This window comes from Hippocampus zosterae, chromosome 20 (genome assembly GCF_025434085.1).
Source record: "Hippocampus zosterae strain Florida chromosome 20, ASM2543408v3, whole genome shotgun sequence".
Classification (NCBI taxonomy): Eukaryota; Metazoa; Chordata; class Actinopteri; order Syngnathiformes; family Syngnathidae; genus Hippocampus; species Hippocampus zosterae.
In genome coordinates this window covers 9,429,464-9,454,422 of record NC_067470.1, presented here as the reverse complement: position 1 = coordinate 9,454,422, position 24,959 = coordinate 9,429,464, and the positions used below count along the sequence as shown (strand labels likewise).

The window sequence follows — 24,959 nt, the reverse complement described above, 5'->3', positions numbered from 1 at the left end:
GATAATTGAGCAGGGACGCATATTTTGGGACCTTCGTCTGCCCGGAGTGATCCCGGCAGAGAGGGCGGCTCTGTACGTGGCAGCAGTGGAAGTTCTGGCCAAACTGCATTCACTGGACCTGGCATCGCTCAAGCTGGATGGTTATGGAAAAGGAATAGGATACTGTAGGAGACAGGTAATTGAAGGATTTTCAGCTATTCATTAAAAATGTTCTAAATATTTCCTTTCGTAGAGACCCAATGTGTTTGTATACAAGCAATTCAAAAGAAGTCCATTTACAATATGATGTCCTCTTGAATCAAATTTGTGGTATGTCTTTTCTTCAAGGTGTCCACATGGACCAAACAGTACACGGCGTCATCTCACAGAGACATCCCCGCCATGAATGAGCTCTCCGTGTGGTTGATGAGCAATCTGCCCGCCGACTATCAGGAAGTCACGCTGGTCCACGGAGATTTCCGAGTGGACAACTTGATATTCCATCCGACCGAGGTACAGTACGCCGTCTTATCGCGACTGTCACATTCTCTCATGAGACTGTTACAGGCCGACGTGCGTTGTTGTGGCCCCTTTAGGCTCGTGTGTTGGCGGTGCTGGACTGGGAGCTGTCTACCACTGGGCAGCCTCTGGCAGACCTGGCCTATTTCCTCATGCCTCACTACTGGCCCTTAGGCCTCAACATTCTGAGCTCAATGGGTAGCTTGAAAGGAATAGAAGGTCTGAACTAAGACAAAGCTCAATATTAAAATAAAAACAATAGACCAGCTTATGAAATGTTTCTGTGCGTGCGTGTGTCCTTGAGCAGGTATTCCCACAGTGGACGACCTGATTTCCGTTTACAGACGCTGCCGTGGGATCCCGTCCACTTTGCCGAGCTTAAATTTCTACTTGGCGCTCTCCTTGTTCAAGATGGCAGGAATCGCTCAGGTATTAGTGGAGTTATAAATGAGTCTGAGATTGTCAAGAATTCTCTGACTGCGTGGCGTTTCTCATTCATTCACTTTGAATTCGTGAATTTAAAGATAACTCTACAAAGATTTCTGGATGGGCACGACACATTTCTGTACATTTGATGACATATGGATGTAAAAGTAAAATGTACCATTTTTTTCACAACTGGATGAGTCTCTGGGGGGCAGTTGTGTGGGCACCAAAACATTTAACAAGTCCCAAGTTTCCAAAATCCGTATGAAGTCCCTGCATCCGTTCTGTCATATCTCTCATTCGCTCTTGTTTTTTTTTCTCCTCTCTATCAAGGGTGTTCATGCACGCCACCTACTGGGCAACGCCAGCGCTCCAAATGCTGCCGAGTTAGGCCAGTGCGTCGAGCCCTTGGCTGTGCTCGCCCTGCAGCTGGCGCAGAGGTTTGTTATTGCTCTATTCCCGTGTCACGTTTCCCCTTGACACCACCGCAAATGATTGTCCGGTACGGAAATCCGATTCATTCCACTTGCCGCTCGCTGAAAGATTTTGCCAGGAAAGATTGGAATCACATGTTTGGAATTCCGTATCCAGCTGCCGCCGCTTCCGCTTGTGACGGCTGACTTGCGTCTTGCTCGTCTGCCCTTGCAGCCGACCTCGCCCCAGGCCTCCGGTGACTGAGCCGGAAGCCGGGCTCTTTCTGCAGACGGCCAAGGGCCGGGCGGTGCTCGGGCAGGTGAAGGATTTCATGAGACAACACGTGCTTCCCGCGCAGAAGGTCAGCGCCGAGACAAAGCGGCCCATTGTTTGGGGCCCCCTCTTTTCCCATTCAACCTTTGGACCTTGATAGTTGATTAGCACAGATTCTCTGGGCGAGAGAACAAGCCCTCCATTGATTTCGCATATAATACAACGTGCCCAGTCATCACCTTTGGCCCGGCACCATCACTGTCTCTCTTTTGTGCTCGATGAAAGGAAAGAAAGTCAAAGAGTTTCACGGCATGTTTGAATATGCAGGAAGTCACGGAGTACTACATCAAATACGCTCACTCGCCGCTGAGATGGAACACCCCCCAAATAATAGACGATCTAAAGGTAGGTCTGAAGGGGGCTTAATTAAATGATTTGGGTTCTCTGAAGTCCCAACTTCAGATCACCACAGCGCAATAGCGCCAATGTGTTTGTGTGGTCAGGTGAAAGCTCGAGAAACAGGATTGTGGAACCTCTTCCTGCCGGCGGCCAGCGGCCTAACTCAGCTGGACTATGCTTACATCGCCGAGGAGACCGGACGCTGCCTCTTTGCTCCGGAAGTCTTTAACTGCCAGGCGCCGGGTAAACATTCTGCACGCCTACACACCCCCATCGACACGACCGGCGGCTCAGGAAGTTCACCAAAACTGATTGATACGTTTTCTTTAAGCGGATGCGGGAGTCCCACTTGGATGAATGGACCAAAAAGACACAGGACGTGTGTCATTTGAAGGTTCATTTCCAGGGCTGGTCCAAAAGCAAACCATCCATCCATTTTATATAGTACTTGTCGACACGATGAACCGAAGCCGACCCCTTTCGACAAACGGCCATTCATGCCAGGACAATTTAGCGCGGTCACCAACCTTTTTGAAACTGAGAGCCACTTCTTCATCCCTCCCAGTTTGATATTTAAATAATAAATGTGCTCCAATTATTCGTAATTATATGTGGTGATGAATAATTCATGATATTCATCTTTGTGAAGACACTGACAGTGTCAATGATTTCTTTTCGCAATGTAACAAGAGTTTAAGAGGCCTTTGAAGTGCTCACTTCATGTTGATTGAAAAATGGCCGCCACTTTGGACGTGTGCTCTGAATATGCGAGACACTTGACTTTTGCTTTCACCAGACACGGGCAACATGGAGGTGCTGCACATGTTTGGCAGCGAGGAACAAAAGAAGATGTGGCTGGAGCCTCTGCTCAGAGGAGAGATGCGCTCGTGTTTCTGCATGACAGGTGACTGGACGCCTTTGCGTGACCGGCGAGTGCCGCGTTTGTTCATTCGAGGGCTATAGCGAATGCTCTTTTTGGCGGCGCTTTATTTCTTAAAAAATCTTTGGGCGGTTCTCTGACGAGCGTTCCTGAGTCGTTTCTCCCAGTGTTCCCGTCCCATTCGGTTGCTATGCTGCGAGAAAACAGCTGCTGGCTCGAGTTAATCAGAGCGGGTGTGAACCCCCCCGACCCCCCCGGGCCTTTTCCATACACGTCATTACTGTGTATCGTTTTGCTGGATGTTTTGCTGATTTTCAAGGACACGGTGTCAGGACAACGTGTCTGAGATGTAATGACCGTAATGAGTCTCTTTTGCTGCAAAACGACCAGAAAGCGCACAATGGAAGTGAGAGAAAAAAATGAGTCACTGTTTTTAAGCTTCCAAAAGTTTTTTGCTTTAGTTTTGTTTTTTTTTTTGTAATGAAGGCCTTAATTATCCTTAAAATTGTCTTCACTGACTGCATTGTTCAAATGTGTATATTACCTTCACACTCGGCGAATCTCAAACCGAGTCGTGGTTCCCCAGAGCCCGACGTGGCGTCCAGCGACGCGACCAACATGGCCTGCAGTCTCCACCGAGAGGAGGACCAGTTTATTATCAACGGAAAGAAGTGGTGGAGCAGCGGTGAGTTGCGCCCTTCTTTATGTCTCTATTTACATGAGTCAGCGAACGTGACGCCGCACGTGATGGCAATGCTGGATGTGTTGTTTTCCGAGACCGATGACATGCGTGCTCACTTGAGCGGAGCTGTGACTCAGCTTGGCCGGGTCAACATATTTTGTTTATTGGACGTGTTTGAATTGGATTGAGCAAAGTGCTCTTTAAATATTAAGTTGGTTTATGGGTCTGCTTGGGGGCCCCTCTGCTGTGTGGCTGTGGAAGGTTTTCCGGCACTCTTGGACCGAAAAAAAGATTTTCTATTTTTAGCAGCTTGAAAAAATTGTCGTTTTGGGACAGTCGCAGACTTCGTGTGCAAATGTATTTTTTTTTCTTTCAATTTTTTCGGGGTGCTGCCAAGGGCCTATGATGTGTGGATGTTTGAGTGAGTTCAGCAGCTGAAGTTGTCATCTGATGAAAATCGTTTAACTGATGGCGTGAATGATATTCAGGGGGCGGGAGGGCGGCGGGGAGGTCGCAATTAACCAGTTTCATTTCAAAACATTTTGATGGACCAGCCGTGAAGAAAAATAATAAGAAGAATACAAATGATTGAGGAATGAACTCTTATAAATAGAAGTCGGCATTAGGCTGAAAGTCGTTTTTGTCATGAGAACAGCACTGTTGTTTTTCCCCTCAACGGACTGAGCCATCTCATCTTGCGTTTTATCGTGCGTCGTTAAGACGAGAGACATCGTCGCCGGGAGGGCTACACCAAGTTGAGCTCTTCTCTGGTTTCACTGTCTCAATTTCTTTTGTTGTTCAGTATTTGACGACAGACCAGTCTCATTTTTCATTTAAAAAAAAAATTCCACTGCCGTTGTAGCATACAACAGCCATAAATGTGGATTAGTCTTCTCAGCTCTCATTCCACAAACAATATGAATCGGAATATAGTGGGGGCGCTATTATTGCAAAGGCAAATGTTTGACTTGACTTCCGTTTTTAAGGGCATCATCTTTACACTTCAGGTTGAGGGTTTTAATTGGTTAAAACATTTTTTTATTGTTGTTGTACTTACTGCCTTCTGCATTTCAAGGATGTGCCTTTTGCGTGACGTCAAACTGCTTTGCGATGATATCGACCTCGGAGGTTCCACCGTATCTCGCATGCTCCGAGGGGCTTCCAACTGGCGAGGCCAATTTTGAGACAAGCGCTAACACCCAAAGCTCACATTCATGTCGGAGATGTTGATCGTGCTCGTCCAAATGATTATCTACTGACCTTGATGTCAACCCAAGAATCTCTTTGTATGTTTGGCTTTTGCCCCCCCAACCCCCCCTTTCCCCTGTTTGACTGAGAGAGGGTGTGAGCTTTCGTGAGGTCCACTATCCAACAAATCTCTCGCTTGGGAACGTTTTAAACAATCCTGTGATGTCGTGACGCTAAAGCAGTAATAGGGAGGAAACTATTCTATGATAAACATTTGCTCGACGGCTCTTTTATATCGTAAATGGCCCTTGGAGGAGTTGATATCATCATTCTCCAGGGAATCATAACATCTCTGCGTCGCTACAGTTTCACAATAAACAAAAGTAGACATTTGTTGACAATAACCGAGTTTCGTCGCAAGGGTGTTCCCCCCTCCCAAAGTGTCCTCTCCCGGGCTTTGGATTGCGTTTCTCCAATGGCATCCCTTATTATGACGCAGCAGTTTTCTTTCCATTGTCTCCCCGTCAAACAGCACACAGGACACGGCGATCCCTTCCAAATGGTTGCAGTGTACCCTTTGAGTTTAGCCAGCGTGGTGGAAAGAGGATGACTAACAGGTACCGGGGATGGAAAGAATGATAATCTGTCGAATTCCGTTAAGGCGGGAGCAGACTCCAGCTTGCTTTTTTTTTTTTTTTTGGTGTTGTTTTTCTATTTGGAATGAATTGCCGTTGAAAAGGGAAGAAAAGATGTATGCTCTTGTAAAATAGCCACCTTATTGAAATCACCAGAGCTTGCCGTGATTAAAGATTGATCCTCCGGACTAATTTAAAAAATACATATTAAATATAGTCATCTCTGGCATATTTAAGCTATTATCATTCTATGCGGCCAAAATGCCTGGAACTGAAATTCAAACTTGGAGCGGAGGGGGGGGAGAAGCAGAATTTCCCAATAATATCCTTTTGGGTCTCGCAAGTGTTACTATGACAACCATTGGAGGACCGATTATGGTCCTTCGTCGGAAAAATTGACACGACAGCAACATATTAGTCTTTTTAATTCAATCAACAAAACGTACAAATAAGACCAAGTGCAACGGTTAGCCTGTGCCTGCAAACACTTGATGTATGGGAATCCTCGTCTAAATGTTGAACAAGAGACAGAAGTTGACGACCTCGCTTCTTGTTGAAATCGTAAATAAGCGTCCCAAGCTGAGCCAGATGCAAGTCAGACAATCTCTTCGGAATAAAAAGTGAGCCGCAAGCATAAAAAAGCAGCTGTGTGTGTGTACAGTATAACACGCGGTCCCATAGTGGTCAGTCTCGGAACTGCAACAGTGTTTTGTGTGAGTGCTGTGTTGATCATGCACAAGCACGCAATACACCCCCCTCCACCGTCTTTATGTGGGGGGGGTCTCCCACACATTCCAAATCAGTTAAGATATGAACTCATTAAGTAGCAGCCAATTCGAGACCAAGTCTGAAAAGACGTTTAAAAACGTCTTTGGGAGTGAATGAGTTCAAAATCGGTTTGTGCGTACAGTGTACGCCCGCCTATCAGAAGTTCACGAGTCACCTTTTCACGTAGTCGTATGCTCTTTCTGCCACGCCCTACCGATGGCTCGGTCCCGGACCCCGGGGCTTTGTTCGACTGGGTTTTACTGTTTTCGCTAAGACTACTCGGTCTTAAAACTTTAACGCACTCTTCCAGCTATCTCGGACCAAAATAGTATTTATCCTTTCTCAGGTCTAAAAAAAAAAAAAAGCTGAATTGTTGGCAAATTAGTTGCGCCTTTACATGCTGAAGGTGCTGGTATCCGGTTCCTCCGAAGCCGACCACGACTGGTTCTGATTGCGCGTGTTGAGCGCCATCTCCACCGCCGGCTCGCCGTCCTCTTGTCTGGGACGACTCCCGAGTCGCTGGCCGAGACGCTTTGCGGTTTTGAGGACGTGTCCCTTGAAGGACGACCCGATGAAGGCGTAGAGGAGCGGGTTGATGCAGGCGTGGGTCAGCGCCAGGCTCTCAGTCACCTGCAGGGCGTGGTCCAGGCCCTTGCTGACCTCGCAGTCGGTCACCAGCGTGTAGATGACATCCAGCGCTCGGCAAAGCTTCACCACGTTGTAGGGAAGCTGCGTGAGCAAGAAGACGGCCACCACCGCCAGCAGGACGCGCAGGGCCCGCCATTTTTTGTCTCTGCGCAGACCAGGTGCTCGGGACAGGGCCCGGCCTACCGAGCAGTAGCACGCCACCATGACCAGGAAAGGGAGCGCAAACCGAAGGATGATTTCCAGCAGCTCCAGAGCGGCCTTGGCGGGGCGTCCCATGCCGGGCGGGTACACGGCGGTGCAGTACGTCCTGTGATGGGAATGCTTCACCGTCGAGAAGATGAGTTCGGGCAGCCCCAGGAAGATGGCCACGCCCCACAACGCCGAGCAAACCAGGATCCACTGCCGGCGCGCCCTGGGACCCCTGCCGCTCCCGCGAGCCACCGCGCGGTAGCGGTCCGCGCTGATGCACGCCAGGAACAGCATGCCGCAGCTGAAGTTGGCGCCGTAGAGGAAGGACGTTAGCTTGCAGGCGGCCGGGCCCAACCTCCAGCCGTGCGCGGCGTCGGCCGCCCAGAAGGGCAAGGTGACCAGCAGCAGCAGATCCGACACCGCCAGGTTCAGGATGCAAACGTCGGTCAGGGTGCGCAGGCGCCGGCGCGACGCGTACACCGCCACCACCAGGGTGTTGCCCGCCAAGCCCACCACCAGGGCCAGCGAATAGATGACCGGGAGGAAGACACCGGCGAAGGAGCGCACCGCCTCTTTGTCGCACACCGAGTGGTCGTAGCTGTAGTCGTAGCTGTCGTTGTGCCTGCCGTCCTCCTCGTCGTCGTGGTAATAGTAATCCTCCATGTTTTGCTGTGTGAGCAGGGGGGGAATGAAGAGTTGAACCGGGAAGGCTTTCGCGGAATCTCTCCTGCATGGCTTCCCTAATGCTTGTAATCCTCAGAAGCCGTTTTGAACTGTTCCTCGTATTTCCTCACAATGACGACCGGCGTTTAAACCCACCCTGGGAAACGCATCAGAAACGACCGACCGCAAAACACGACGATCCCACGAAGACGGCCATTTAATGCTTTCGAGGCCCAGGTTTTGTTTTGCAATGAAGGGAATGATTGGAACATTCCGAAACATGTCAAGTATTTTCCCCTTCTGTCACCAGCTGCATATTCAAGGCTGGATGAAGTGATTTGTTTTGGGAAACACAGCCAGAAGACCGCTTGGAAACACGAGCTTAAGATGACTGATTTAAAATGATTTTTCTTGAAGGAATGCACAAGAAAATATTAAAATTGCCCGTCGCCGTATTAGGTACGGTTGCAGATTGTGATGGGATACAAGAGCCTAAGGAAGTCGTTTTATGCTCATTTATTAATGCGGTTGCAGGTTCCACCATTTTTTTTAATTAATGAGTTTTTTTATGGTAACTTTGCCCCATTTTGCTACATGGATAAAATAATGCAAAGGGCTTTCTGTAGGATGCACTGCAGTTTGAGACTCTGATGGATACCCCGAAAAAATATTATATATATATATTAGAGCTGTCAAACGATTCAAATATTTAATCTAATTAAAAATGCAATTGTCATAATTAACTCAAATTCGCTAAAAATTAATCGTGATTGCTCACACATTTTTTTATCGTTTCTGAATTTCCTTTTATATTTTTTGTCCTATTTTTCCCCATTTTAATGCTCTCATCAACATGGAATCATGAATCAGTTTTCTATATGCAAAATGCAAAAATAGGACAAAAAATGTAAAAGGAAGTTCAGAAACGATAAAAAATGTGTGAGTAATCGCGATTAATTTTTTAGTTCATTTGAGTTAATTATGATAGTTGCATTTTTAATTAGATTAAATATTTTAATCGTTTGACAACCAATCGACCAATATGAAAATGTCACAGTTGAGGAAATGATCGTTATCACGATTGGGTTGTAAAAAAAAAATAAAATAAAAAGGACCTTGACTTCTCATTCAACTCTGGAGGAGGAAAACAATTCTATTTCAATAGCCTCACGGGAAGGCAAAGAATAAGCTGCAAACTAAACACGAAACACCTCCTTTGACATATGACCTTCATTCCAACTTCAAGGTGAACAAAAACAAACAAAACAAAAAAATCAGAAGTTCTTACCTCCTGTTTTTTTTTTTCTTCTTTCTTTTGTCTGTCGCCGGCTAATCAAATGTCCACCGTTCACACAAACATCCAACGCGTGTTTTGTGTCTGTGGAGGCAAGTTGCCTGAGAGGGGGGGGGGAATAACCACACACGCCACCTCCTCTCTCCAACTGCTGGAGCACGCCCCTCCATTCAGTGTGTGTGTGTGTGTGTGTGTGCGTGTGTGTGTGTGTGTGTGTGTGTGCGCCCTCTCAATTCTGCTTCAGCTTAGCTTCCTGAGTAAGTTTTTTTTGTTGTTGTTTTTGCTCGTAAGTCGACGCGCATCTAGAAGGCCAACGCCTGACAAGTTGTGATGAATGAGTCTGCCAAAAGTGGCCACGTTTGTGTTGCGTTGCCTTGTACAAACAGTGACCCACCCCCAACCCCACCCGCCCATTATATGTTGATGTTATTCTCATAAAAATGCGATTGAGTATTTATCTTGCAGCACTTGAACCCTTTTGGCGACAGCGGTTACTACAGTGGCGGCCGGTTATCTTTATTTGTGCATGAAAGGGTTAAATTTGGATAAATTCTCACTTTTATAAAATGAGGAGTATTCGACAAAGTTTACGTGACGATTTTGACCTGATTAAAAAAAAAACCTTTTTTTTTGCAAAAATGATATTGTCTTATTTCGATGCCTCCTTAAATGAGGATTTTTTTCGTAATGTTAATAATAGTGTACATTCTTGTCATCTTTTAAACTCTGTTTTTGTGTATTGCAACAATTTCTTGGTTATGTCAACTTGTTGCTACTGTTTTCAGTCAGCGTTACTGCTTAAGTCTTTGAAAAGTCCACCTTTTTTTCCCCTCGTAATTCTAACTTTTATTCTTGTCAGAGCTTTCTCCTCCATTTGCCACATCGTAGAATTTTTCTCTTGTATGATTGCGACTTCAAAAATGCAACCGTTTTTCTTGGAATCGATATATTCTTGGTCTGTCAATCGTGACCTTTTACACTCACAAAACTGGAACTGTTTTTCCACAGCAGTCCAACTTTTTTTTGTTTTTGGATCCTCATCGTCTCTGGTCTCTTATTTAGATTTATTTCTCATGAAATAAATCTATTAATTGCACGTTATCACAACCTTAATCCCCCCATTTTTCTCTTCAGTGCGGCGCTGATACTCGTACAAAGGGTCGCCAGCATGCTCTGCTCAAACCTTAATTTTACAATATCCGAATGCCAAACCGTAACAAAGTGTTCTGAAAACAACCCTCGGCACAGTCCGTTACTTTTTTATTTTTTTTTGTGCTGAGACAAAGCAGAAGGCTAATTTTTTCATTTTACGCAACACAACATTCCCGGCCGGCGAAAGGAAAATCAGGTGACGTTTAGCAACGGAAATCGACAAAATGGGGAAGATGTCCAACAGATGGGGGAAAAAAAAAGGTAGCGTGTCAACAAAAATCAACTCGAGGAAGATTGTTGTCACATTCCAGTGCAGACCGGGACACGTTCGGACCTGACGGCTTTTGTCTCTGTCGTTCTGTCTTGTGTCACGGTGGATCCTAGCGTGCCTCGGTATACCGCACTCAATGCAAAAGATTCCAAACTATGCTCGAGTGTACAGTATTAGCGCTTCAATTTGTGTCTGAAAGCCCGAGCACGTCGCATTGTGCCGACAGATATGTCTGGTGTCCATATGGCACCCTGCCCTCAGGGGTCCCGTTTGATGGAAATCAAAACAGGAAGACTATTTTTTTTTTTCGTGACTTTGCGGATGACTTCTGAGACCAAGTAGCCGCACGTCGACGTCAAAGCAGACCTCCGACCACTCTGTGCGAACATTTCGGGAAATGTAAATCAGCATGTGGTCGAGCATCCATCCGACATTGTTCGGCTGGACTTTCCAGCTGGGAGCCACATTTGTGAGTGCGCGCACGCACACATAAGGGTCACATCGTGATGAGTTTCCAAAGGTGGAAAAAACTAATGTGTGTGTGTGTGGTCCTTTTTAGGTGCAGGGCATCCTCGATGCAAAGTGGCCATTGTGATGTGTAGGAGCGCCCCCGAGGATGCCAGAAGCAGGTCAGCATCGCCTCCTCGAAGTTCAGTTCACTCCGCTTTAGGCCTGCCACACACACACACACACACACACACACACAATTGCAAACAAATGCTACGGAACTCTTGCGTAACCAAACCAATTGTTTGTCTTATGTTATTTTTTAAGAAGCCAATTTGGGGGGCAAGGTTGCAATTTTGTGCAAAGCAAGGCAATTTTTGTGGTGTGGTTTTGTGGGTTATTCATTTGACCCAACCTTTTGGATGAGATAAATAACCCCAAAAAGATTGGTCGGTTTTGTTTTTGACTCCATTGACTCTGTAGTTTAGTTTTTTTTTTTTTTTTTTGGAGTGTTTTTCTGGAGTTTTTGGAGTGTACATCTGAATTCCTGTAAAATTGTGACTTAAACGCCCCCCCCCCCCCCCCCTCCTACCTGATGACTTTATTCTCATAAAATTTTGCATCAAACAAATGATTTAACCAAGTGGACCAGTGGCCACGAATGAAATTATTTTTGGAGTTGTTTTGTTTTTATTCTCTCCTTTTACTGCCGCTCAATGTGTCATTGAGACTTCAAGCGCGTGAACTTTGGCCTCGCGCCGCCATACAAAAAAGTCATTATGCCGTTTGTTTGGTTTCTCGGCGGGGAGAGCTCATCGCCAAAAAAACCACGCCCAGGATATAGAGTCAAATAATCGGCGCCTCCTTAAACGGTCGAGCAACCACAAAACGACGGGATTGAAAGTATTTTCTGTTTGAACACACTTGCAGACACGCCAGACACAGCATGATCCTGGTGCCAATGGATACGGCGGGCGTCAAATTGATCAGGCCCCTGACTGTGTTTGGACAAGACGGTATGATCGCCACCGTGTCTGGACGAGGCACACCTGCGCAGCTTCTCGTTCACATTATGTAACAGCATGTTAATAGACATCTCAAGACTTTTTTTTTTAATCCACTGTGTGATTATACTTCAGTACAAAAAAAAAGTCAAGGTTACTTTTACGAATGATGGGGGGGAAAAAAAGTCTGACAAAAATATTTTGTCATGCACTATATTTTCCTCTTCCAATTGGCCTTTCTGTCATCACTGCCTGTTGAGCTGAACCTGCCAACTGGAGTCAAAATTCCCGCCGCATTGATTGTGGTGTACATGTAATTTTTATTGTTTTTTTTAAACCACAAAATGTTTAGCGGTCAAGAGAATGTCTTACATTTTTTATAAAAAAAAAAGACTTATTGTATTGGATCACATTACGTAATGTTCTGAATGAAATGTGCACTGTGGAATTTATGCCAACCAAAATTTGCCATGCCTCCCCTCCCCAGACGCCATCCACGGCGGCCACTTCGAAGTGCACTTCGAAAACGTGCGTGTCCCTGCCTCCAACATCCTTCTCGGTGGGTGGCAGCAGGAAGTGGTTTGAGCGACCCCCCCCAAACATTTATGTTAAGAGTCCTCAAATATTTATCGCAGCCAAGGCGGGTCTCTCCTCTCTAACCGCCGTGTCCCTTGTTGGTAGGCGAAGGCCGAGGCTTTGAGATCGCTCAGGGCCGTCTGGGTCCGGGCCGGCTGCATCACTGCATGAGAGCCGTGGGCCTGGCTGAGATGGCGCTGGAGCTGCTGTGCCGGCGTGCCGCCTCCAGGGAAGCCTTTGGCAAAAAGCTCTACCAACACGTAGGCCACGTTCCCTTGAAAAGCCGCTTGTCGACACCTAAATGGACAGCTCGTGACGTGACGTGACGTGTGTGTGTGTGTGTAGGAGGTGGTCGCGCACTGGATCGCAGAGTGCCGACTCACGATTGAGCAAACCCGCCTGCTCACGCTCGGCGCCGCCCACGCGCTCGATACGCTCGGCAGCCGCGCCGCTCGCAAGCAGGTGAAATTGTCTGACGCTCAGCATAATTCATTGATTGATTGATTTGCTTTTTGCGTGATAGAACTGCCACAGAAAAGGAAAAAGTATCATGATAAACAATTGACTGCTCCTACTAATTTATTAACCTAGCCTATTTTTTTGAATGTGTTTTTCTTATTATTATTATTATTACATACGCATGTAAAAAAAAAATCACAGAATTTAACCCATTGTTTTTGATTACATTTTTTAAACGAAAAATTAAATATTAATTATTATATATTATTATAATGTAATAATATTATTATTAATTAATATTAATTTCTGGGCACCCATTTCCCTTTCTAAATAAGTCAGACTTGCATGTTTAGGTTTTCTGACGGTTTGTTTGGTCTGTGTGTTTATTTTTTATTTTTTGAGAAGCTTTCAACACGTGTGTGTGTGTGTGTGTGTGTGCGCGCGCGCGCGCTTCATCTGCGCAGATTGCACTGATCAAGGTGGCGGCGGCCAGAATGGCGTGCAAAGTGGTGGACTGTGCCATCCAAGTCTTCGGAGGTGCCGGCGTCTCTGGAGACTTCCCTCTGGCGCAGATGTGAGCATCTAAAAATCATTTCTTTCGCACTTTTCGTCCAAAATGCATCTCCCAAGTGCTTTTGGGGAGTTAAGAACAATCAATAACATCAATCAGAGATTTGAAAAATTGGTGTCATATGCTTCCTTGTCAGACATGGTCATACGATAAAGGTCCCCCACCCCCCACCAGGTATTCTTATGCAAGAACGCTGCGAATCGCTGATGGACCCGATGAGGTGCACTTGTCCACCATCGCCCGTTTGGAGCTAAGAGATCAACTCGCCAAACTGTGATGTCCTTATCACGTGACTTGCAACCGATCGACGCAAGCACAAGAGGTCCGGCGGTGTTCGCTCTCCCGTCACATTTGGATTCCGCTTCAATGCCGTAAAAAAGATGGAATAGAATTTTTGCTGTGTTCATTAAATATCGTAAGGCTTTCTGAATTCCAATCCTGCAAATTGGCTAATTTCCATTTCGGGTAGTCTGACAGTGGGGACGCGTCAGGGAAAAAAATTACTTTTTCACACATCTTGTATACAATTGATCGATATCGCAGGAATGCCAGCCACATCCAAAGTGAAATGAACCCTTTCAGGGACGGCGGTTACTCCAGTGGATATTTTATCATGTTGTCAGATTACAGTGCATGAAAGGGGGAATGTCACAAGTACAGCTGGAAAGACGATGTGGACAATGACGTCACTTCCGGAGTGAACGCTGGCGAATTTTGGACGCCGCTACTCCCCGTGATTTTTTGATTTTTAAGTCCATTTCATGTCAATTTTTTATCTTTTATAGCCGACATATTTTATGTCGACCTGCTTTTATGGTCACCGAGTGAACAATGATCAATCCACACTCGATCGGCCGAACTGTCATTACCTGTCATCGAGTATTGAGTTGTCGTTGAGTTGCGGCTAGCGGCTAGCTTACCCACTAACTGTTGCCGCTTCCCGACTTCATTACTCCGGTCCGGCTATGTCAATCAGCTGTGAGTGGCTTGCTTTCTGCTGGTTCGCTCTGTGTGTTTTCCACCACTCATTGGAAGCGCTTCACCAATATGCAGCCACTGAGCTCAAACTCAACTTTAATCAACACGGTCCACCACCGCCTGCTCTGCTCCAACACCCGGACATCCTTTACGTGCCCCGGCGAAGGTGCACTCACCGGGGCTCACGCCGAAACTATCAATACGACAACTCCAGCTCCATCAGGTCGTTCTGGTCCACCGCTCGCCGCCCACGGAAGAACACCGGACGCCGTGCGGATGCCTCTGTGTTGACACGCGTCCCGAGGTCGGATAGCATCGCGGTCGCTCGCAGCTGCACTCCTGTCAACGTTGGCCTACTGAACATCCGCTCCCTTACGAGCAAGGGCCAGTTCGTCCACGACCTCCTGACAGACCGTGAGTTTGACATTCTGTGTCTGACTGAGACCTGGCAGCAGCCAGATGATTATGGTACTCTTAATGAAGCTACTCCACCGGGCTTTGTTTATCACGCTGTGCCGCGCACGACTGGGAGGGGAGGCGGCCTCGCGATGATTCTGCGCGAGGATTGGAAATTTGCACCTGTAAATGTGCCTGCTTTTTTATCTTTTGAAGCGACTGTTATACAGCTCTCTGGATCAACTCCCACACTGATTGCCACTATTTACCGTCCACCAAAACCAAACAAGAATTTTATCACTGACATTACTACACTCCTCACTCATCTGTATACACTATCACCAAATGTGATTCTCTTAGGAGATTTTAATATACACATGGACAATATCAATGACTCACTTACCAAAGACTTTACCTCCTGTCTGGACAGTTTTGGTTTTCAACAGTATGTCAACTTTCCCACACACAGTAAAGGACATATTCTGGACTTGATCTGCTGTATTGGATTATCACCAACAAACTGTAAAACCGATCTCCTCCCATACACAGATCATCTATTGCTTTCATTCAATGTTAACCTGTCATTTTTCAAATCCAACCCACAACGCATTATACATTTCCGTAAAATCAAGGACATTAACCCGGACAATTTAGAATCACTTATCAACAACCTCCCCAGTACTGATTGTCTTTCTACAACAGATGAGTTTTTGACACACTACAATACAAATCTCCATAACATTCTCAATATCCTGGCCCCACTCAAAACCCGAACTGTCTCCTTCAACCAAACAGCACCCTGGTTTACCCCTACCCTCAGACAACTTAAATCAAAAGGCCGTCAACTTGAAAGATTATATAGAAAAACTGGACTCGCCATTCATAAAGAAATGTACACTACCCACTTTCTCCATTACAAGGACTCAATATCCAAAGCCAAATCAATCTTCTACTCTGGATTAATCAGTTCCAATGAAGGCAACCCCAGATCACTCTTTTCACTCATTTCTAAACTCACTAAACCTGCTGACACTCTTCCCTCACATCTCTATTCCACTGATTTTTGTAATACTCTGGCCTCATTTTTTTACATCCAAAATCCAACTTATCCACCAGCAACTCACCCCTTCAGCTGCTCCTAACCCTCCTTCTCCATTCTCCCCGGTTCCTACCCACCTATTCTCTGCATTCACATCCCCATCTGTCCACCAAATCTCCATCTTAATCCAGAAGTCCAAATCCTCTACTTGTCAGCTTGACCCTCTCCCTACTGTTTTAGTCAAAGCTTCTATCCCGGCCCTCTCCCCTCTCATCACTAACATTATTCAAACTTCCCTCTCTACTGGCATTGTACCATCTCATCTCAAAACTGCTGCTGTCACTCCCATACTGAAGAAACCTGGCTCTGATCCCTGCGACTTGAACAACTTTCGTCCCATATCAAACCTTCCGTTCATCTCCAAACTTCTAGAGAAAACAGTAGCTGCTCAACTTCACACCCATCTTTCCTCCAATAAGCTATACGAACAATTTCAATCTGGCTTCCGTCCCCTCCATAGTACTGAAACTGCCCTCCTCAAAATATGCAATGACCTTCTTCTCTCTGCTGACTCCGGTTCACTCGCCATCCTCCTCCTGCTTGACCTCAGTGCAGCCTTTGACACCATCTCTCACTCCATCCTCCTCGACAGACTCTCCTCCATTGGCATCACCAGCATCCCCCTCTCCTGGTTCCGCTCCTATCTTTCTGACCGCACCCAGTTTATCCAGCTCAAACGTTTTAGATCTCACCCCTTTCCCCTCACTTCAGGTGTTCCTCAGGGTTCTGTCCTTGGCCCATTGCTATTTCTAATCTATCTTCTTCCCGTGGGTAATATCTTCAGGAAACATCACATTCATTTTCATTGCTACGCGGATGACACCCAGCTCTACATCTCTACCAAACCTAATACCGTACTTCCACCATCCTCCCTAACCAACTGCCTGCAGGAATTAAAATCTTGGTTCACCTCAAATTTCCTCAAACTGAATAGCAATAAAACTGAATTCCTCCTTATAGGCACTAAATCCAATCTAAACAAAATAAACAACTTCTCCATTCCCTTCGAAAGCTCTTCCATCTCCCCCTCCCCTCAGGTCAAGAGTCTGGGTGTCATCCTTGATAGCACCCTCTCCTTCACCTCACATATCAACCACATCACTCGTTCTGCATATTATCATCTTCGAAACATCCACCGGCTCCGCTCTTCTCTCACTCCTCAGTCCACTGCTATACTTGTACACACCCTCGTCACCTCGCGACTCGATTACTGTAATTCCCTTCTGTTTGGTCTCCCTCAAAAAACCCTCCATAAGCTTCAGCTGGTCCAAAATTCAGCCGCCCGCATTATCACACTCACGCCATACATAAACCATATTACACCTGTCCTCCAACATCTCCACTGGCTTCCCATTTTACACCGCATTCAATATAAAATCCTGCTACTCACATTCAAATCCATTCATGACCTAGCCCCTCCATACCTATCTGACCTCATCCATATTCCTACGCCTGTCCGCTCTCTTCGTTCCTCCTCCTCTGTCCTCCTCTCTGTCCCCCCTGCTCGCCTCGTCACCATGGGAAATAGAGCCTTCAGTCGCTCTGCTCCCCAGCTATGGAACTCACTCCCCGCTGACCTTCGTAATACAGCCTCATTAACACATTTCAAATCCCGCCTCAAAACACATCTGTTTCGACAAGCCTATTCACTCAGACCATAAAGCCATTGTTTTATTTATTTATTTTGTTGTATTTTTTCTTATCTTATTTGATGTAGTTTTTTAACATTGTACTCGTGATTTTAACTGCTTGTTGTAAGGTGTCCTTGAGTTTCTAGAAAGGCGCCCACAAATAAAATGTATTATTATTATTATTATTATTAAAATGTGTATGCAACGTCCTGTGCATAGCATGTGGCCAGTCAAATTAAATAAAGGGCTAAATTTGTGCACCTTTCCAGAAACATTTAGGAGACAAGAGAATTTGTATTGGACTTAACGCTCTTTCTTTTGGTTTATTTTTGGGACATCGTGTGAGAGGCTCCGCAACAGGAAGTGGCGAGCGGTGACGTCGGAAACTGTTAGCAAGGTAAGAGAACTTGTCTTGACGCTGCCCAAAAAATAACTGTATGAACGCAAGAAATGTCAGCTATACACGAGTGAGCGTCATTCTCGAGAAATGATGGTCATGACAGATCGATTTGAATTCAGACATAAACTTCAAAATCAAGTACGATATCATGAATAGCATAAAATACGATAAGCGCACAAATCCGATAAACATACTGTGTATAGTCAACTGTTGAAACAGCTGGGACATGTCTTAATGACTTCGACCTTGTGTTATTTTCAAATGGTTAAAAAAAAAAATCAAAAAACATCGAACAATATAGTGGGGGATTCTGTGCAACAAACGTAAGACCCACAAAAAAAATGTAGGAATGGAGAACACTGATCAAAAGTTCAAAAATGATTGGAAACGTGAGGTGCTCTGCGAGTATGAGCCAAACTCGCCCTGGTAACCAAGTCGTAACTACAATGCAGTGCTTTTGCCGTGGCTTTTCTCTTGCTTTTCCCATTTGTCATTCGTCTTTCCCATCTCGGGTTTCCTGCAAATTAAAAAAAAAAATAAATAAAAACAGATGAAAATGTCATCATCAATCAATTGTTTTTCTCCTCCTTCCCCCCAAAAGGCCTTACTGTAGCTGGGCGTGGTCCTGGAGTTCAGTGTTGAGGGTCTCTGGCAGCAGCAGAGACAGGCCCACCGCACTTGATGCCACGATGCCGTACACTAGCATGGGGAGGCTGTGGTGGTACATGCTCAGGAGTTTTATCAGGGGGGCCAGGATGCCGCCCAGCCGGGAACACATGTTGTTGAGGCCCATGCCACTCTGCCTGCCCACACGCAAACAGCAAGCATGACGTAGTGTGGATTTGTTTTTGTTTTTTTTTTTTGAATTTTTGTTCGTCATGTTTTTACATCTGATATGAGAATGTCTTTTGGCGTCATTACTATAATCACGGTTGATGCTAGGTCGCAATTGATATTGATTTGTTTGAGGCCTGTGCTAATTCTGATGTGTATCAGAACAAGATTCCGATAACTCCAAAATGTCATAGATAGATATATAATGTATTCTTGAGTCCCTAACACTTAAAAAAATATATAAAAATGAGTGACAGGGGGATACAGTTTTCTGATCCGTCATCCTTGATTATTTGTTTATCTTCAGAGAAAAAAAAGAATGGCATTTGTAATTTGGTGTGTACTATACAGCTTGAGCGATAGAAAGAATTGCCCCAAAATCCTAGAACTGCACGTATTTCAAATGGACCTTACCTTAGCGTGGTGGGGTACAGCTCTGCTGTATAAATGAACAGGATGCCCATGGAAACACCGGATGTAAATCTCCCAAACACAGATATGACCGTCATGACAACAGGAAGCTCTGAAAAGACGATGCATTCTGTCATTGTGATGAAATGTGTGGCATTCCTTTTATACTTATTTAGATGTTTGTGCGTGCACATCCAATTTCAGCCTGATTACGGTAGAATGCTGCTTGTTTTGTTGTGTGTACATTGGCCATCAGGGGGCAGTATAATGCATAGGGTACACCGATTTTAATTTCTCTGAACCAATGAGCATACAAAATTGCCCCCCCTCACCCCCCACGGTTTTGTTTTTAATTAATGAGATACCAATTAAAGCATGTCTCATCAAATTTTCAGTTTTTTTTTTTAAATAAAACTGCTAAAATTCGAAGCTGATTTATTTATTTATTTTTTAATCGGATAGTGATAATGTGTCTCATCAATTTCATCAATGTGAAAATATATCCCAGTGCAACATACAGCCTGTATGGAATGTTTCATTGTTTCATGCATCTCGAAAAATACTTGCATGTTGATGTCACCTTTTGGCACGAAGAAAAGGCACAGGCAGGCGAGTCCACCCAACAGTAATGAGACGGCCTGAGACGCTCGCCTTCCGAAACGTCCGATGAGCGGCAAAGTGACCAGACGGGCGAGAAGCTGCACCAAGGCAAAGATGAACTGCATGAGGTAAATGTTAGGTCCGAAGTCGCCGACACTCAGACCCAGGCCGTAGCTCATCATGTTGGTTCCAAACCTGTGCCCAACACACACTCGGCCATTAAAATGGCTGCCAAAGCGATCTGTTTCAATCAGAGTTTTTGTCACGGGCCACATTTTAGTTACCGTTTTTAAAAAGTCAGTAATACCGCTTTATTCAACTATTGTTTAAGTTGCTTTACGGAGGGGTTTGGTTATATGAAAATGCTTATAATGAGTTATGAGAATTTGAAAATTTGGTTGAGATTTTTTTAGCAAGCATGAAATTTGGTTTGCTTTCGCGGGCCACATAAAATGATGTGATGGGCCAGATCTGCACCCCCGGGCCTTAAATTTGAAACATGTGTTAGTCAGGCTTTTTAAAAGAAAAACTAAACCAAACAACTCATTATTCATGATCATTATGATGACAATGACAACTTCACAAGAAAATATGTATGATTTGAGTAAAAATCAGTCAATTGTTTTCGAGTTTGAATTATTGCAGTAAAGAATTTTGGTAGTGCACCAGTTTAAATGACCAAAATGAAATTTGGTAGGCATATCTATCATGAGTAGTGTCATAAAAAAAAAGTCTCATTGAACCATGCCTGAAGAGTCGTCTATTTTTGGTTCGAAGGAACCGTCTTAAGCTCACTTTGTCTTGTTTCCAAGGGGTCCCTCAAAAACAAACCACCTGCACTCCAAATTTTGTCTGATTGCTACAAAGCTCTCACTACACGTCGGAAACAGCTGGACGACGCAAAATGAAGAGGAGTTTGAGCTTTGGTCGTTGTATTTTGGCAAAGCAGTTTATGACTCATAAACTGTAATAACCCACACGGTCAGAGTCCAAAGTCCGTTCAATATAACATCTCAAAATTTGGTAAGGTGTCTATCATGAATAGTCCCACAAAAAAAAAAAATCCTTTTGGCCTAAGCGACACCCGTTTCCGCCGTATTGTTTCGAAACAGCAGATTTGTCCGTTTGCGGATTCCCTTTCAGAGGCTCCCCTGCAGATTGAAGTGGGATCAAATTAGACAGCCGTGAAAATGCGCCGATCACGTGCATAGTCACGGGGGGGGATGCGTTCAAATCCTCACCAGATGTAGCACATGGCCAGCATTCGTTTTCGCAGGTATGCTATCTTGAAGAAATCCAGCATGTTCCCTCTTTTGGGTGTTTTCTCCAACGTCATCTAACGTATATGACATCGGCCGTACATGTTATAATGCCGATGTGCAGCGCTCGGGCATCGCGCATACCAGAAACCGACAATCGGTTCACCTTGTCCAGTAGAGCTTGCGACACTTCCCTCCCGTTGACTTTTGCCGCTTTGCGCACCTCCTTTATAGCCTGCTCCTTCTTCCCCTGAGTCATGAGCCAGCGAGCCGATTCCGGCAGGAACCTGGTCAGTTGAAATGCGGGTAATTTGCTATTTTCTTTGAAACCAGCACGATATGGACGTGAGTCTCGGTATCGGGTTGGTGGTACGGACCAGTATAATACGGGCAGGACGATAAGAAGAGGCCCGTAGAGAGTCAGTTGGAGGATCCTCCAATCGCGGATGAAATAGGCAAGACCGGCCAACAAGGCGAGACCGATGGGGTAAAAAGTGTGATTGATGACGGTGCAGAAGGCAAACTTGGATGACTCGCACCACTCGCCACCTTCAGGGAAGCGCAAGAAGAGAACCTTCGTTCATGCCGGTAGGTCGCTGCGATGTCAGTTGAATCGCCACAGCAACACTATTCACACGACAACTTGTGTACAATCTATCTTGCATCCTTTTCTCTAAAGCTTATCCAGGGTCAGCTTGCTGGGTACGGACTTCCACCTCCCGAGCCACTTCGTCCAGCTCTTCCGAGAGGACGTTCCTCTTGTCAGCGGCGATGGAGAGTCTTTTGTGGGTCGCCCCGGCAATCTCATCTGAATGGGACGTGCCCCGAATACTGCACCAAGTAGGCCTTCGGGAGGTATCCTAATCAGATGCCCGAGCCATTTCATTTTGCCTCACAAACGCTGTTAGTGGTCATACAAGGACAGAACAGTCGTAAGGGGAGCCGGTTCCTTTCAAATCTTGTGAACTCACTTAAATGAGATCAAGGGTCAAATAGATTAGTTCAGTATTGTTTGTGTTCTGCTCACCAATCACAAATCCGTTGCCAATGAGTCCCGACAGGGAGAATCCGCACATGAATTTGAGCACGATATAAACGTACACGTTGGGAGAGAATGCGGCGCCGACGCCCGCCAAGAAAAGAAGCTGATGCCCGAGCAACAGCACGAAGCGGCGGCCAAACCTGCAAAAAAAAAAAGATTAGGATTTCTTTTGAGCAAATCCAAACGAGATTCTTGCTGCGGTCGGTGGATGTAGTTGAGGAAACGGCGGACCTGTCAGCCATTGCGCCCATCACGAGAGCGCCGATGAGAAGTCCCACCATGTGAACTGACTGGGACACCTCAACCAACATGCTTCTGTCGCACACCAGATTGAACTGATTGACAAAGAGGGAACAAGAATGACCAAAAATAATAATAATAATAATAATCGAGTCATTTTTCACAAAACCAAATCTGAGGGGAGCGCTTGTCCACCTCCCACATGTGCTAAGCTTCATAGAAAGCATTATTATGGCGCAGGTGAATTTCGAAACGGACCTGAAAATGAGTATTTCGCTCGCTGAGTACAAAAACAAATTCAAAAAATAGTACAAACAAACCTACATCCATCAGAGTTAAAGTGATCAATTCTAAGCGTGAAATATGATAAATCAGAACTAAGTTGATAAATAGTTGAAGGTATGGCGATATTCATGTGTGTATGTACAAAATCCCGATACAAACCAAAAGTTGTAAAAATATCACGGTTAAGGGTAAAGCATGAGCCTTCATGGAGACTTCTTTCTTCTTACTGTCTTTCTTTTCTAATTGATATAAAAATGATCTATGAGATATAAACACATAACACGGGGTAGGACAAGATACATTTTTTTTACTTCTTCCTACTCCCTTGAACATTATAACCGTATTGAATGATGACTGATTTCTCTTTCCTTTTTACTATTTTGCTTCCCTTACTTTCTGTCCAATTATGTATATGTTTTATGCTCAACACATTTTTCTAATCAAATCAGGTGTAGCCCACAAGATGAGGCCCAAAATCATATTTTCTGACCATTTTGATAATTTGCTCTTCTCTGTGATAGGTAATTGGGAGCCAACAATTAATGGTGAGGTTCGCCCGCCGGTACTGTGGCGGCCATTCCCCGTTTCTCACCTCTGTCCCAATGCTGGAGGTCCCAGGCGGCACCTCGAATTTGGAGCCATTGAGGCAGCTTGTGGTCTCGTTCAGGCCGTACAGCTCAATGGTCTCCAAGTCGGAGTCAACCGGCGTGAACATGAGGCAGCTCTGGAAGCTTCCATCCGGATTTACGGGGATGGTGAGCTCCTTCTGCCTCTCCAGGGTCAGGTTGGCATCCACCCGATCCAGGATCCAGTCGGTGTTGCAGTAGTTTGGGTAGTTGAAACCGACAAAAACCTGGCTGATGATGTCGAAGGCGATGAAGATGTTGGGGATGCACAAGGCGGCCACCAGGCGCTTCTGGAATAAGCCGAAGTCGCCGATCTCCTTGAGGACGTGCGTGAAGGAGCTCATGGTGTCGGGGAAAAAAAATTGTGATGCGACGTTGAGTCGTGGCTTGTGTTATAATGCTCCATGTTAATGGTTAAACACAATCAGTTGTTTTCTTTTATGAGCCGCCACAGCAAACGCATAATGCAAAATATGATAACGGGCTGGCTGTGCTATAAAGTCACGTTGGAGACACGTGTCACATGGGACCGGCACGTTTTTGGAGAGTCGGTCAAATTGCGGGGCCGAAGAGATGTCATGCGGTCTTCTGAGGACGCAGCCGCCGTACGGAACGAAAAGATGTGAAAATGGGTAAGAATTGTAAACTGTAGAATAATTGACAGTGGCCTTTGGGATATTTTCTTTGACTTGATTTTTCTTTTTTTGCTCGTCTTAATGATGCCATTTCAGGCATTTGACTGCCTTGTGTCATTCGAATTTATCATTTAACTAAACTCATTTAATTTAAGCCCAACATTTTTTCGTATGCATCCAATGCTTTTGCTTGACAAAAAAAAGGACCTGGCTTTCTAAAAATGGATGACAAAAATTAGAGGATGTTTTGTATAAAAAGCTAGTAATAAATACGATACAGATATATGAACGTAATTACTGTTTATTAGATTAAAAATAAGGGCTGCTCAGAAAATAATGCAATAAAACAGTCTACCTTTAATAGTTATTGCAAAACAGTACAATTATAAATTATAACAATGCTGAACATTTTGTCAGATTTTTTTTCTGAGCGTAAATGGCGACAAGCCATCCATCCCCCGTCACGAGGGGGCAAAACAAGCTCGGTCTTGTGTGTTTTCTTCATTACTGACGAAAAAGACTTGAAAAGAAATATGCTTGGAACTCCTGAAACAAAGTAGTGATTGTTTTCATAATATTATAGCCAAAAACAAGTTATTGGCTGAAGAATCGTATTTGCCTAACAGGAAGAAAAAGCTACTGAGACGGGTTGAGAATCTTGTCCGCCAAATGTTAGCGCTAGCATTTATGTGTTGGAACTTTGGCGCAAGGAGAAACGTGACGATTGGTCATTTTTTAAAATCGAAAGACGGCTGACTTAGTTATTGCAGCCTTTTGCACGTTCCCGTTCAAAAAACTTTGTAAACAGCGAACAACTCAACTGTATCGAAAAACATGTCGGCGGGGGGCCGTTTAAGGTGGTAAAAAAAAAAATACACATTGTGACTTTTTTTTCTCCTTTGCTTACAAAAGGCAGAAAGTTCCCAAAGTTGACTTCAATCGGTGAATTGTCAGTACCCAATGTCTTGTCGTCTTCCTTCAAAGCCTCCCAAAATGGGCTGGGACAAAAATAAGGCCAAGCGTGAAACATCCCGTTTGAAAACAAAAACAAAACAAAACAAAAATAATAATAATAATAATAATAAT

At 45.1% G+C, this 24,959-nt stretch overlaps 3 protein-coding genes and 1 long non-coding RNA gene across 5 annotated transcripts in view; 2 read left to right on the top strand and 2 right to left on the bottom strand.

Moving 5' to 3' along the window:
* The window catches only part of LOC127592965 (nephrocystin-3-like), a 31,234-nt gene extending 17,352 nt beyond the window's left edge, over positions 1 to 13,882 (top strand). For both annotated transcript variants that reach the window (XM_052054106.1, XM_052054104.1), the window contains 17 exons: positions 14 to 175; positions 328 to 492; positions 576 to 717; positions 806 to 927; positions 1,258 to 1,364; positions 1,573 to 1,699; positions 1,939 to 2,016; positions 2,115 to 2,253; positions 2,807 to 2,914; positions 3,477 to 3,575; positions 10,940 to 11,009; positions 11,758 to 11,843; positions 12,319 to 12,390; positions 12,513 to 12,667; positions 12,753 to 12,869; positions 13,331 to 13,440; positions 13,612 to 13,882. In XM_052054106.1, the coding sequence (XP_051910066.1) occupies positions 14 to 175; positions 328 to 492; positions 576 to 717; positions 806 to 927; positions 1,258 to 1,364; positions 1,573 to 1,699; positions 1,939 to 2,016; positions 2,115 to 2,253; positions 2,807 to 2,914; positions 3,477 to 3,575; positions 10,940 to 11,009; positions 11,758 to 11,843; positions 12,319 to 12,390; positions 12,513 to 12,667; positions 12,753 to 12,869; positions 13,331 to 13,440; positions 13,612 to 13,714 (1,962 nt within the window). In that variant the 3' untranslated portion in view covers positions 13,715 to 13,882. The remainder of the gene's footprint in view (positions 1 to 13; positions 176 to 327; positions 493 to 575; positions 718 to 805; positions 928 to 1,257; positions 1,365 to 1,572; positions 1,700 to 1,938; positions 2,017 to 2,114; positions 2,254 to 2,806; positions 2,915 to 3,476; positions 3,576 to 10,939; positions 11,010 to 11,757; positions 11,844 to 12,318; positions 12,391 to 12,512; positions 12,668 to 12,752; positions 12,870 to 13,330; positions 13,441 to 13,611) is intronic.
* On the bottom strand, positions 5,804 to 7,759 carry ackr4b (atypical chemokine receptor 4b). Its single transcript, XM_052054124.1, has one exon. It carries the CDS (start codon positions 7,661 to 7,663, stop codon positions 6,557 to 6,559), a length of 1,107 nt encoding a protein of 368 aa, XP_051910084.1. The 5' UTR covers positions 7,664 to 7,759; the 3' UTR covers positions 5,804 to 6,556.
* Positions 13,883 to 17,734: 3,852 nt separating the features above from the next.
* Positions 17,735 to 19,588, top strand: LOC127592998 (uncharacterized). The gene is made up of 2 exons (XR_007960283.1): positions 17,735 to 17,938; positions 18,543 to 19,588. It is a non-coding gene; the product is annotated as an uncharacterized LOC127592998 (long non-coding RNA).
* LOC127592992 (solute carrier family 22 member 13-like) lies at positions 17,999 to 23,582 on the bottom strand. Its single transcript, XM_052054144.1, has 10 exons — positions 23,205 to 23,582; positions 22,319 to 22,422; positions 22,073 to 22,227; positions 21,423 to 21,594; positions 21,212 to 21,332; positions 21,028 to 21,122; positions 19,767 to 19,981; positions 19,190 to 19,298; positions 18,550 to 18,744; positions 17,999 to 18,458 (listed from the first exon to the last, which is right to left on the bottom strand). The coding sequence occupies exons 1-10, from the start codon at positions 23,580 to 23,582 to the stop codon at positions 18,383 to 18,385; spliced, it is 1,620 nt and encodes a 539-aa protein (XP_051910104.1). The 3' UTR covers positions 17,999 to 18,382.
* Between the last annotated feature and the right edge of the window lie 1,377 nt (positions 23,583 to 24,959).

Excerpts from the sequence above, each read along its gene's own strand:
- ackr4b (XM_052054124.1), bottom strand. The coding sequence starts at position 7,663 with ATGGAGGATTACTATTACCACGACGACGAGGAGGACGGCAGGCACAAC.
- LOC127592992 (XM_052054144.1), bottom strand. The coding sequence starts at position 23,582 with ATGAGCTCCTTCACGCACGTCCTCAAGGAGATCGGCGACTTCGGCTTA. Across the intron at positions 22,228-22,318 it reads ATGGGCGCAATGGCTGACAG|GTTTGGCCGCCGCTTCGTGC; the intron begins GTCCGCCGTTTC and ends TTTTTTTTGCAG. Across the intron at positions 21,123-21,211 it reads CGCAAGCTCTACTGGACAAG|ATGACGTTGGAGAAAACACC; the intron begins GTGAACCGATTG and ends CATATACGTTAG.